Source organism: Hemiscyllium ocellatum, chromosome 28, assembly GCF_020745735.1.
Source record: "Hemiscyllium ocellatum isolate sHemOce1 chromosome 28, sHemOce1.pat.X.cur, whole genome shotgun sequence".
NCBI lineage: Eukaryota > Metazoa > Chordata > Chondrichthyes > Orectolobiformes > Hemiscylliidae > Hemiscyllium > Hemiscyllium ocellatum.
The window spans coordinates 2,003,963-2,018,146 of NC_083428.1; the positions used below are offsets into that span (position 1 = coordinate 2,003,963).

General features: G+C 46.6%; 1 protein-coding gene across 2 annotated transcripts in view; it reads left to right on the forward strand.

Annotated features, from left to right (window-relative positions):
- Nucleotides 1-14,184, forward strand: part of cpamd8 (C3 and PZP like alpha-2-macroglobulin domain containing 8) — a 158,073-nt gene that overhangs the window by 74,639 nt on the left and 69,250 nt on the right. For both annotated transcript variants that reach the window (XM_060845992.1, XM_060845993.1), the window contains exons 23-27: nt 114-165; nt 4,236-4,534; nt 4,968-5,193; nt 8,363-8,539; nt 10,065-10,146. In XM_060845992.1, coding sequence (XP_060701975.1) covers nt 114-165; nt 4,236-4,534; nt 4,968-5,193; nt 8,363-8,539; nt 10,065-10,146 — 836 coding nt within the window. The remainder of the gene's footprint in view (nt 1-113; nt 166-4,235; nt 4,535-4,967; nt 5,194-8,362; nt 8,540-10,064; nt 10,147-14,184) is intronic.

Below are 14,184 nucleotides of genomic sequence, written 5' to 3' on the forward strand. Positions count from 1 at the left end.
TGACTTTGGTTGTGCTACTAATGTGAAGAGTGAATTGGTGCCAAAGGACTTGGTGATGTGGCTTCATGCAATGTTCCTTCTTTGTCCTCTCTTACTTTTTCTTTGTTCCTCAGCCTGAAGGATTGCCCAGGGAGTACACCTACAGCGTCTTCTTCTGTCCCAATGGTATGTAAACAGTGTGCAATTGATGAGCAGAGAGGGGTTGGGGTGCACAATGCAGCTGCTAAAAACTAGTGACCACAACCATTGTTCTGATTGCTGACACACACACACACACACACCCATTGTCTATTGCTGTTTTGAATTATTATTTTACAATATTCTCTGTTTGTGTTAATTACTTTTATGCCCTGAAGCATTTTAGTTGCTAAGTGTAAATGGACATTGAACCCAGAAACCAAGATCTTCATTTCTGTAGCGCCCTTTCATGGCTGTGGGACAACCCAAAGTACTCCACAGCCAATGAGATATATTTGGATTATGATTTGGAGATGCCGGTGTTGGACTGGGGTGGACAAAGCTAAAAATCACACAACACCAGGTTATAGTCCAACAGGTTTAATTGGAAGCACTAGCTTTCAGAGCGCCACTACCACCTGATGAAGGAGCAGCGCTCCAAAAGCTGGTGTGCTTCCAATTAAATCTGTTGGACTATAACCTGGTGTTGTGTGATTTATATTTGGATCCCACAAAGAACATGAGGTGGGACATAGCTGGTCTGTGGTATTGGCTGAGGGACAAGTCACAGCTGTCTGTTTTTCAGTTTACCTCACACATTCTGTGTTTGTCAGGATAGTGTGTGTGTGAGAGAGAGAGAGAGAAAAACAGAGAGAGGGGGATGGAATCAAAGTGGCATGGTGCTCAGTGGTTAGCACTGCTGCCTCACAGCGCCAGGGACTCTGGTTCGACTCCAGCCTCGGGTGACTGTCCGTGTGAAGTTTGCACATTCTCCATGTCTGTGTGGGTTTCCTCCCACAGTCCAAAGATGTGCAGGTTAGGGTGGATTGGCAGTGTGAACTTCCTGATGAAGGGCTCTGGCCTGAAACTTCAATTTTCCTCCTCCTCGGATGCTGCCTGACCTGCTGTGCTTTTCCAGCACCACTCTTATCTAGACTCTGATCTCCGCATCTACAGTCCTCATTTTTGCCTGTCAGTGTTAAATTGCCCATAGTGTTCAGCAATGTGTAGGTGTGGTGCATTAGTCAGGGTAAATGTAGGATAATAGGGGATGGGAATGAGTCTGGGTTTGTTCCTGTTTGGAGGGTTGGTGTGGACCTGTTCAGCCGAAGGGCCTGTTTCCACACTGTAGGGATTCTATGGATTCAGTATCCCAAGCTGAGACTGGGAAATAAACCGGCTGTGGTCCCAGCTTCTGATCAGCATCCACTGGGGATTGGTCTGTCTCCAGTGGGGACTGATGCTTGAATCCTTACAGACTCGATAGAGCTGCCTGGAGCGCATTGGGTCATCGTGGGACCCCACAGGGATGGGTTTGTTCTCTGGATCTGAAATTCCCTCTCAACTCCTTGACCTTTGCTGCTGAGGCCTGCCTGTTTTGATCAAACTTTAGACCCCTCCTCTCTGCGATTCCTTGAGATGCTGTTCTCCATTAAGGATGATCATTATGTCAAATTTGTAGTGACAGGGCAGTGACACCAACTGGTCCATGTTGGTGTTTCTGTTCCCACCCTGTCACCATATCCGATTCTTTTGCATCATATATTTATCTAGCTTCTCCATTAATACATTGTTACTATTCATACCTTCTCCTTTTGGCTCATTGGCTGGATGGCCGGTGTGGATCAGGTTGGGGTGGGGCTGTTTGGGAGCAGCCTCTCAGTGCTCTGGCCATGATGGCAGTCTGGTTGCTGGGAGTGGGTGTTCAGGCAGAAACCTGAAGAAGAAGAATAAATCCAAATCATTCTTCAGTCACAATTCAGTCATGATAAAATAGTCTTTGCATTAAGTTAGTGTTCCCTTCGGTTGTCTGAATTTTGCACCATCATGGGAATGTCCAACATAACCAATCAGCCAGTAAGATGCTTGTCATTGTACCCATTGAGCCAACTCCTTCACTTATTAATCTGTGTGGCCTTTACTTCCCTGTCTGTCACCTGTAACTCGCGACTCACTTAGTGATCAAACATCTGCCTAAAATCTGGTTAATGACCATCAGTAGAAATTCCTCCTCATCTCCATCTTAAAAGAGAGACCTATTCTGAAACTGTGCCTTGTACTGTAGGATCCTCCATAAGGGGGAACAGCATCTCAACATCTAGCCTTTCAGCTTCTCCCCACTCTTCAGAATCTTGTGTTCCAATAATCTGCAGAGAGCAGTCTCTCTCCCTCACTGTGCTACAGTGGTCTACACAAGCTGTGGGAATCTCCAGCATGTTGGCCAGTTGCAGGGCCAGGGGGTCCCCTTTGGCTCAGGAAGTTTGCACCATCTACTGAGGAACTGAAGCTCTTCCCAGGCTGTGAAACCTGGGACCAGATTGGAAGGTTAATTTACCAGCTAGCCTAAGGGTGCTGGTCTGTGATTCAGATTCTTATTATTCAGAATTTAGAGTCTCTTAGACCAGATCAAGACTATTCAGCCCGCTGACATCATAGACCATATGGTATAGGAGCAGAATTAGGGCATTTGAGACATCGCCTGTGCTCAATCATGGCCGGTATGTTTCTCAACCTCGTTCTCCTGTCTTCTCCCTGTGACCCTTGACCCCCTTATTAATCAAGAACTTATCTATCTCTGTCTTAAATATTAATGACCTGGCCTCCACAGCTCTCTGCAGCAATGAGTTCCACAGATTCCCCACCCTCTGGCTGAAGAAAGTCCTCCTGATCTCAGTTCTAAAGGATTGTCCCTTCACTCTGAGGCTATAACTTCGGGTCCTAGTCTCTCCAACTATTGGAAACATCTCCATGTTCACTCTATCCAGACCTCTCAGTATTTTGTCAGTTTCAATTAGATTCCCCTCATCCCAGAGTCGTCAACCAGTCCTGTGACAAGCCCTTCATCCCCAGGGTCATTCTTGTCAACCTCCTTTAGACCCCCTCCAACATCAGTATGTCCTTCCCAAAACTGCTCACAATGTTCCAAACATGGTCTGACCAGAGCTGTATACAGCCTCAGCAGTACATCTCTATTCTTGTATTCTAGCAATCGCATTTACCTTCCTAACTGCCAACTGAACCTGCACATTAACCTTAAGAGAATCCTGAATTAGGACTCCCAAGTGCCTTTATGCTTCAAATTTCCAAAGCTGTTACCTGTTTAGAAAATAGTCTGTGCCTCTATTCTTCCTACCAAAGAGCATAACCTCCCACTTTTCCACTTCTTTGCCCACACTCCTCGCCTGTCCAAATCTTTCTTTAACCTCCCTGTTTCTTCAACACTTCCTGTCCCTGCACCACAAACATAGCAACAATACCTTCAGTTCCTTCATCAAAATATGAATGTATAATGTGATTAGTTGTGGTCCCAACACTAACTCCTGTGGTCCTCCACTAGTCACCAGCTGCCATCCTGAAAAAGGTCCCTTTATCCCCTCTCTCTGTCTCCTATCAGTCAGCCAAACCCCAACAGTGCCAGGACTCTGCCCCTAACACCATGGGCTTATCTTATTTCGCATTCTCCCATGTGACACCAAAGGCCTTCTGGAAATCCAAATGGATTCCATCCAGTGGCTCTCTTTTATCTAATTTGCTTTTTACCTCCTCAAAGAATTCTAACAGATTTCTGACAGATCTTGCCTTTGGTGGCTTTTTGAAAGAGCTGTTCAGTTAGTCCCATTCGCACATCTTTAGCCCCACTCCTTGCAAATCTTTCCCTTTCATTTAGTTCCTCGATTCCCTTTTGAAAGTTCCTGCTAACCCCCCCCCCCCCCAACATTCCTAATCACAACAACATTGTGTTTTAAAAAAAAAACTCCTCATAATCTTTGGGCTGTTTTGACAATTACCTTCAATCTGTCCTCCTCTGGTCACTGACCCACCAGCTGCTGGTAACCAATCTTCTTGTTTCATCATTGAAAGTTGTCCTGTGATTTTGAACGGATTGATTAAACCTCGCTTTTACCTTCTCGGCTGTTAAGGGAACACTCTGTGTCTCTGGTCTTTCTATAGAACTAGAATTCCTCCTCATTATTTGGGTAAATCCACTTTCACTCTCTCCATCCTTCCCAAAATGTGGTGCCCAGAACTGGCCACAGTTACTCTGTTTGTCTTCTCAGAAAAGATTCACATTTCCACTCCGAACAAGTATGAGTACCAGTACATTCAGAAACCAGCCAAGAAGGTACACTTTGACGTAGCTGTGAAGGCACATAATGATGCTCACTTTGCCTTGTCGACGGGACCTCGTGACACAGCAGAAATGATTGAGATTGTGATCGGAGGACGGCAGAACACAAAGACGTGGATTGCGGTGAGCAAGATGGGTGAGCCGGTGGTCAGTGCAAACACGCCTCAGATCCTGTCCTGGGATGAATTCCGAAACTTCTGGATTTCCTGGAAGACTGGCATTGTCCAGGTGAGTGAGATAAAATACAAGAGACCCTTGAACCTTGCTGACCTCTGCAATGCTCCTTTACCTTTTAGCAGACTGTCTGCTCCCTCTGTATTAAAACTCCACTTGTTCCTGAGGACTCGTGATGAAATTTGTTAAAAAAAGTTGAATTTGTTGACATTGGTTGGTCATTTGTTGACATTGTGCTGTCTGGAGGTGTTCAGGTTAAATCCTGTTCAGGCTGTCTGAAGGTATCTTTCCTCCTCGTGTCTGAAGGTATCTCTCCTCCTCGTGTGTCTGAAGGTATCTCTCCTCCTCCTCGTGTCTGAAGGTATCTCTCCTCGTGTGTCTGAAGGTATCTCTCCTCTTCATGTGTCTGAAGGTATCTCCTCCTTGTGTCTGAAGGTATCTCTCCTTGTGTCTGAAGGTATCTCTCCTCCTTGTGTGTCATTCCCAGGTGGGGCACGGTTTAAAACCATCAAACCAGTCCCTGATTGTGGAGTGGGCGGTCACCAGACTCCTTGAGATCAATTACATCGGCTTTTCAACTGGATGGGGCTCAGTGGGAGAATTCAAAATCTGGAGGAAAGAGGAATCGGATGAAAACCACAACGAAGCCTTCACTCTTGGAGTGCCTCACAATGTCGTCCCTGGGTCTGAGAGAGCGACTGCATCCATGATAGGTACAGGAACACAGCGCAGGCTAAACTCACCTTGGCCTTTGGGCACTTGTCAAATGGGACTGAATACAGGTCACAAAATAAACTGCCCTGACATTTACTGAAGGACGATTAATAATGAAGCTAGGCAGGTTTGGGGGTTAGTGTGTGTCTATTACAGCTGTCTTGTTGATGTATGCTCTGAGGTCCCTGGCTCTCATGACACAGGGTCAGTGCCTGAGCGAGTGGTGGTGGTCACAACAAGATAGGTGATGGCTGTCTGGCCATTTTTCCAAAAGATAACTTTATTTCTACAAAATCTGTAAACTTGCATTCCATTGTCATTTCAATTGGATGTTATCAAAAGTTTAATACAAGTAATGATTTTCCAAACAACACATGACACTCAGTACAGTTGCAATTATATGATACTTGCAGTATACATGATAAAGGTACACCCCAAGGCTTTGACACTGTTTCCAATTCCCCCAAATACTACAGCAGGGGGGGACCTGAAACAGTGACTTTTCTCTAATATAGCCTTCACAGTAGCTGGCCCAGGCTTTGGTCTGTATCTCAGCAGGTTACTCCAGGCACCAAATAGCTTTCTACCTTTTCAAGGCTTTCCTTGAAGGCTGCTTTCTAATTCTTGGGGACTACTGTTGGATTTTCAGGAGCTGGATTTTTATTCTCACTAATTTGTCACATCGTTACAATAATCCAAAAATGTACAGATTAGGTGAATTGGCCATGCTAAATTGCCTGTAGTGTTAGGTGAAGGAGTAAATGTAGGGGAAATGGGTCTGGATGGGTTACGCTTCAGCGGGATGGTGTGGACTTGTTGGGCTGAAGGGCCTGTTTCCGCACTGTAAGTAATCTTTTTTAAATAAAAATTTCTGTATCTGTCCAGTCATATGGGATAATTGGCTTCACACAGAGGAGAATTCTTTATTATCTTCACTTTTCAGCCCCTTCACTAAATTTAAGATCACAACATGCAAGGGAAGAATTGATTTCCTCAACACCACATTACTTAACCTGGTACAAAATAACAGCACAAGTTAGGAACAAAAGATTCAGTTTTAAACTAACTAAGACACATCAACACATCAAAAGCCATCATAAGGAACACCTCTTTGACAAACTGGTGGGGTCACTGTAAATGCATTAATATCACATATTTGCAAATCTGAAAGATTAACCAAGTATTTGCAACTGTTTTACTGCATCTCAATTTCAGATGTAAATTTAACAATTGGCATAATGTTCTTTATATATCTATCATATACTACATGCTATTATCATTGCATTTCTCCCTATACAGTAACTCCTGAACATAGGCAGCATTAAAGAAAGCTTCAACATTCATGCACAAACAATAAATATGAGGTGTTGGAGAGAGACAGGGAAAAGCAGAGTTAATGTTTCAAATCGAGTATGATCTTATTTGGAACTCTCTCTCACTCTCTCTCTGTCTTCACAGATGCTGCCACCCTACTGAATTTCTCCAGCATTTTCTGTTTGTTTCAGATTTCCAGCACCCACAGCATTTTTGATTTAATTGCTTAGAAGATTTTAGTCACTCGAACAAGATCGCAAGATCCCAATGCTTGTGTTATCCGGCATTCGATTATCCGGAATTTGATTAACCCAACAAAATACTCCCCGCTGGTGACCTTCAGATAATCGAGGGTCCTCTGTATTCTACTTTGACAAATTCAAATCCGTTTTCTGTCTTGTGCAGCTTGCTGTTCCCCACTCTCACATGCAGCCTTTACCTTAAACCGAGCCCCACACTCCAACCTCCTCTCACCCCTTTGGAGCCTCTCCCAACATTATAGCTACGGGGTCCCCCTCTCTCTCCTGAAGGGTCTGACTCTCCCTGGGAATGGGGTCCCCTTTTTCTCCTGAAAGGGTTGACTCTCCCTGGGGTGCAGGGTCCCCCTCTCTCTCCTGAAGGGTCTGACTCTCCTTGGGGTGCAGGGTCCCCCTCTCTCTCCTGAAGAGTCTGACTCTCTCTGGGGTATGGGGTCCCCCTCTCTCTCCTGAAGGGTCTGACTCTCCCTGGGGTGCAGGGTCCCCCTCTCTCTCCTGAGGAGTCTGTCTCTCTCTGGGGTATGGGGTCCCCCTCTCTCTCCTGAAGGTGCTGACTCTCTCTGGGATACAGGGTCTCCCCCTCTCTCTCCTGAAGGGGCTGACTCTCCCTGGAGTACAGGGTCTCTCCCTCTCTCTCTCCTGAAGGTGCTGACTCTCCCTGGGGTACAGGGTCTCCCCCTCTCTCTCCTGAAGGTGCTGACTCTCCCTGGGGTACAGGGTCTCCCCCTCTCTCTCCTGAAGGGGCTGACTCTCCCTGGGGTTGATCTGCCCAGTCTGATTCCTTTTAAGGGGACAGGGATTGTTTGCAGATACCTCAATTACTGCAGGTGTCATAACTGTGACCCATCCTGAGCCCACACCGTGTCCATGGATGAAGAGGAGGAGATCCTGGCTAACATCCCAGGCTCCTGGTCAGGGAGATGGAGGCTGAGGTTACAATGGGGCCACAGTCTCCAGGTTTTCAGTAAATGAGAATGTGTGCCTCCTGCCCGTGCCCCTTCAAACCCCATGGTCCGGACTGTGGGGTCTGAAAGGCTCATGGAGTGTGTTGCATCTACATGCTAATGGCTCTAAGTGCTGCTGATGGATCCACGCTCTCAGTTTGGCTTTCATCCCTCCATCCAGGAGGCAGGTGGGAAAACTGCAAATACCCTCATCTAAAGAGGAATGAGGGAAATCAGACTGGACCCTTGTTTTTGATCATTGTCCTGTGACACGCATAGATAATGAATGGTTTGTCTCTGTGCATGTTCACGTGGGTCTGTCCCTGTGTGTACGTGTGTCTGTGTCCCTCTGTGTACTTGTCCCTCTGTGTATGCATGTCTGTGTCCCTGTGTGTACATTTGTCTGTGTCCCTCTGTGTACGTCGCTCTGTGTATTCGTGTCTATGTCCCTCTGTGTACGTACCCCTCTGTGTATGTGTGTCTGTGTCCCTGTGTGTACGCGTCCCTCTGTGTACACATGCCTGTGTCCCTCTGTGTATGCGTCCCTCTGTATATGCGTGTCTGTGTCCCTGTGTGTATGCGTGTCCCTGTGTGCCTGTACACGTATGTAATTGTGTGTGTCTGACTATGGTGTACCTTGCTGTGTTTTTTAGGTGATGTGATGGGTCCAACACTGAATAATCTGGACACCTTGCTCCGCCTCCCCTTTGGGTGTGGGGAGCAGAACATGATCCATTTTGCTCCGAATGTCTTTGTGCTAAAATACTTGCAGAAGACAAAGCAGCTATTCCCGGAGGTGGAGAGTGAGGCTACGGATTACCTGCTGCAAGGTGAGTCCCTGCAGTAACAACATCTCAGAAATCTTGGTCATCAGACCCACCAAGGGAGAGGGGGCAGGGGGGATGTGGAGCCCACTGACCCTGAGATGGAATGGCCAGCCATTAGCTGCTCTCCCACAGCAGAGGTATCCAGTTCTCCGTGCATGGTACATAGGTTTACAGCTATGTTCATTTCCACCCTGTACCACTGGGAGACTCTGGGAAATGTAAAGCTGTTCCCTTTTGTTCTCGATATTGGTTATCCATCCAAAACAACCAAGGGTGACTGCTACAGATCGCTGCCTCGTAGGTTTGATACAATTGTGGGTCGTGCTCGACCAGGTCAGAGGGCATTTAAGAGTTAGCTACACTGGTGTGGGACTGGAGCCTAAGTAGATGTGGCAGACTCCCTTTCCGATAAAGATGCTGATTAACCTGATAAGATTGTTAATGATGATCTGGACCAGCTTTTTAGTTCCAAGTTTCCAAAACGGACTTTGAGTTCTCAGGTTGCAGTGGTGAGATTTGGGATATTTTCAAACTCTGTTTCAGTGGCTGGAAGGATGGTGTTGAATTATCACGGATCATCACAGTTATTGAGTCATACAGCACAGAAACAGACCCTTTGGTCTAACCAGTCCATGCTGACCATGTTCCCAAACTAAACTAGTCCCATTTGCCTGCGCTTGGCCCATATCCCTCCAAACATCTCTGATTCATGTGCTTCTCCAAATGCCTTTTAAATGTTGTAACTGTACCCCATATCCACCACTTTCTCTGGAGGTTTCAGTGCACATCTGAACCACTCTGTGTAAAAATACCCCATATGTCTTTTTTTCAATCTCCGTCCTCTCACTTTATAAATACCCCCTCCATCCCTGGACAGAAGACGAGCTAACTTCTGACTGCAGAACTGTCCAACTGAAACCCTGAGGCTTCAGTGGAGCTGGTCTCAGTGTTAACTTGACTCTGGTCACTCACTTATTGTGACTGGACAGGAACAGGCCATTCTCCCCATCATGCTTATGCTGCCTCTTTGAAAGTGCCACTCAATAAGCCTGCAACCCCCTCCATCCCAGCCTGATATAAATATGTTATCGTCCAATGTTTCTCCAAATCCCATATGAAAAGTTCATCTTGAAACTGCTTCCCCTGCCCTTTCAGACAGTACCTCCCACTTCACAGTCCCTTGTCATAAACATTAACTCCTCCTCTGCACCTCGGCGTCTTTTGTCACTTTCCCTAATTCTGTCCCCTTTCCTTGCTCTGTCCCTGGAAACAGTTTCTCCTGACTCCATTTGCTCCATTTATAATTTTCGCACCTCTGTTCATTAATCCTTAATTTCTCTCTGCTCCAAGGAGAATATTCCCAGCTGTTCCAATCTTTCTATGAAACTCAAACCGCTTGCCTTCTGAAATATTCCAGTGAATATCCTTTCTGTTGCTCTTTAGTTTTGTTTATCGTTCCAAGTGAAAGTTGGAGATGATTGAAAGTGAAACTCTGGACAGATTTTCCTCTGAATTTTCTGACCTGCAGGATATCAACGCCAGCTGACATACAAGAGGGAGGATGGATCGTACAGTGCATTTGGTGAGAGGGATTCTTCTGGGAGCATGTGGTGCGTGCATTTATTCAGTCTCTATGAATACGAGAGGGTGAGATTACAATGGGGGAGAATTCGCATTCCCTCTTTGCACTGAGAGGATTTGAAAATCGAGCAAGGCATCCCAGGTCAGCAGATCAAGCATCCTGCATCTGTCCCCATCACAAACTCATCTCCCAAAGCCCCCATCCTAGAGACTCTGTTCTCCTACCTCCTTCCTCTGTTCATGTTAAATTCAAGGCAAGGGGAGAACTGAGCAGTGTGGGAGATCCACAGTTTGAGGCCATGGGAGTTTAAGAGTGATACCCAGGGATTAGACAGAAGGTGGGACATTGTGTTTCACAGAGGTCTCTGGATTCATCATTTGCAGAAACATGTTATAGTGTAATGCAATAATATGGAAATTAGGGGCAGAAACATCAAAACCAAGATATAGGCTAGAGTAAATCAAGTGGAGGATTGTGACAAGAATTAAACAACTTGTAAAGAAAGTAACAAATGAATAATTTGCAGAATGAATGTGCCGTTAGCAAATAGATATTAGTCTGGGGAACTGAGCAATAATGCATTTTGAAGGAGGAATCAGAGCCATAATCTCCTTGAGAACTGAGGGGAGGAAAGGGGCAGAGAGACCTGGGATTTCAGAAACACAAATCACTGAAAGAGCCAAGCCAGTGGTGGGAATGATTTCTTCAGGGACAGAATTCCAACGTGGAGAAGTCATGTTAAACTTGTATAGGACTGAAGGCCACCAAGTCACCCTTCAGTTACACGTGCACAATACACAGATCTGATCAGCCAGCTCCGAGCTCGTCCCAAGAGTGAGGAGCCTCCCAGAGACCCCTGTTTACAGAGGAAGCTCGATTATCTGAAAGATACGGGTGGGGAGTATTTAGTTCGGTTAATTGAATTCTGGACAATCTAATGTCGGATAACATTGTTTAGCCGAGAAGTGGGACCTTGCAATCTTGCCGAATAATCCGATATTCGGATAATCGAATGCTGGATAATCGAGGTGACTCTGTATATCTATCAGCCAGGGCTCCCTGATTGGTTGATGTTAACAGCCCCAATCAGGGATCTCCTAGTCAATGAGATCCATCTGCCCTGGTTTCAATCACTACACAGACCATCGTCAGACCACACTCTCTGTCAGACTGGTTGCCACATTATAATAAGCACACTGAAGTATCGCAGCAAAGATTTACAAAGATAATAGCAAACCTGAGAGGTTATAAATATCAGGAAAGGCCGAACAGACTGGGGCTGCATTCTCTGGAAGAGAGGAAATTGTGGAATGACTCGATCAAGATCCTTAAAATGAAAGGTTTTGACTTCTGGGGGAGTCTAACCAAAGGCCAGAACACAGGGCAGTTCTTAATAAATGCAGGGGTACACAGGATAATCTTCTTTGCCCTGAGAGTGGTGGAGAATGTGAAGCTCGTTCAAAAGGTCATGAGAGTGAGGAGCAGAAGTAGGCCATTCGGCCCATCGGATCAGATCCTGCTGTCCATGGAGTGGTTGGGATGAATAGTGTCAATACAAGGTGAAGCTGGGAAAACACATCAGGGAGAAGGCAATAGAACGATCATGAAGCCCCAAGTTCTGAGTCTCTCCCCAAACCTCTCCATCTCTTGCCTCTCGCAAGATGATTCTTAACACCCCCCTGTTTGAGTGCGCCTTTGGTCACCTGTCCGTAATATCTCCCTTTGTGGCTCGGTGTGACATGAATTTTGATTCTGACCTTGTGAAGCACTTTATGCTTCTCATTATCTTAAATGTGCTACAGAAATATAAGTTGGTGGTGAAGTGAGAAGGAATGGGAGGAGGCTTGTGTGGAGCAGATCTCTGGGGGAAGTGGGGGAAGACTGCGGGACATCAAGTGGGAGAGAGTATGGGCAATGACGGAAGAGAGTGGAGGAACCGGGTGGTGGAGAGAGTCTCAGGGTGGGATAGAAGAACTTGAGATAAAAGATTTGACAGGACAAGAGGAATTATGGGAAAGAGTTCAGAGAGAGAACTCCATGCAGAGAGCGAGAGAAGGAGAGCTCCGCAGAGAGAGAGAGAGAGAGAGCAAGAAGAGAACTCCGCAGAGGGAGAGAGAAGGAGAACTCTGCAGAGAGAAAGAGAGGAGAACTCCGCATGAAGGCGAGAAAGAGAGAATGAGAAGCGATCTCTGCTGAGACAGAGCGAGAGAAGGAGAACTCTGCAGATAGAGAGAGGGGTAAAGAAGGAGAACTCCACAGAGAAAGAGTCATAGAGATGTACAGCACAGAAACAGACCCTTCGGTCCAACCCGTCCATGCCAACCAGATATCCCAACCCAATCTAGTCCCACCAGCCAGCACCCAGCCCATATCCCTCCAAACCCTTCCTATTCACATACCCATCCAAATGCCTCTTAAATGTCGCAATTATACCAGCTTCCACCACATCCTCTGGCAGCACATTCCATACATGTGCCACGCGTGAAAAAGTTGCCCCTTAGGTTTCTTTTATATCTTTCCCCTCTCTCCCTAAACCTATGCCCTCTAGTTCTGGACTCCCCAACCCCAGGGAAAAGATTTTGTCTATTTATCCTATCCATGCCCCTCATGATTTTATAAACCTCTATAAGGTCACCCCTCAGCCTCCGACGCTCCAGGGAAAACAGCCCCAGTCTGTTCAACCTCTCCCTATTGCTCAAATCCTCCAATCCTGGCAACATCCTTTTCTGAACCCTTTCAAGTTTCACAACATCCTTCTGATAGGAAGGAGACCAGAATTGCACACAATATTCCAACAGTGGCCTAACCAATGTTCTTACAGCCGCAACATGACCTCCCAACTCCTGTACTCAATACTCTGACCAATAAAGGAAAGCATACCAAACGTGAGAGAGAGAGCGAGAGGAGACCTCCGCAAAGAGAGAGAGGGAGGGAAAAGGGAGAACTACACAGAGAGAGTGAGTGAGAGAACAAGAGAAGGAGAACTCTGCAGAGAGAGAGAGAAGGAGAACTCTGCAGAGAGAGAGAGAAGGAGAACTCTGCAGAGAGAGAGAGAGAAGGAGAACTCTGCAGAGAGAGAGAGAGAAGGAGAACTCTGAGAGAGAGAGAGAGAGAAGGAGAACTCTGCAGAGAGAGAGAGAGAGAAGGAGAACTCTGCAGAGAGAGAGAGAGAAGGAGAACTCTGCAGAGAGAGAGAGAGAAGGAGAACTCTGCAGAGAGAGAGAGAGAAGGAGAACTCTGAGAGAGAGAGAGAGAGAAGGAGAACTCTGCAGAGAGAGAGAGAAGGAGAACTCTGCAGAGAGAGAGAGAAGGAGAACTCTGCAGAGAGAGAGAGAAGGAGAGCTCCGCAGAGAGAGAGAGAAGGAGAGCTCCGCAGAGAGAGAGAGAAGGAGAGCTCCGCAGAGAGAGAGAGAAGGAGAGCTCCGCAGAGAGAGAGAGAAGGAGAGCTCCGCAGAGAGAGAGAGAAGGAGAGCTCCGCAGAGAGAGAGAGAAGGAGAGCTCCGCAGAGAGAGAAGGAGAACTCTGCAGAGAGAGGGAGAGAAGGAGAGCTCTGCAACGAGAGAGAGAAGGAGAGCTCTGCAGAGAGAGAGAGAGAGAAGGAGAGCTCTGCAGAGAGAGAGAGAGAGAAGGAGAGCTCTGCAAAGAGAGGGAGAGAAGGAGAGCTCTGCAGAGAGAGAGAGAGAGAAGGAGAGCTCTGCAGGGAGAGGGAGAGAAGGAGAGCTCTGCAGAGAGAGAGGGAGGGAGAGAGAGAAGGAGAACTCTGCAGGGAGAGGGAACATAGAAAAGTACAGCACAGAACAGGCCCTTTGGCTCACGGTGTTGTGCTGAGGTTTCATCCTAATGTAAAATATAGTAACTTAACCTCTTCACCCCTCAACTCACTGCTATCCATCTGCATGTTCAGCAGTCGCTTAAATGGCCCCCATGACTCTGCTTCCACCACCACCGCTGGCAACACATTCCATGCATTCACAACTCTCTGTGTAAAGAACCTACCTCTGACGTCTCCTTTATACCTTTCTCCTCATATCTTCAAACTCTGACTCCTCGTACCAGTCAATCCTGC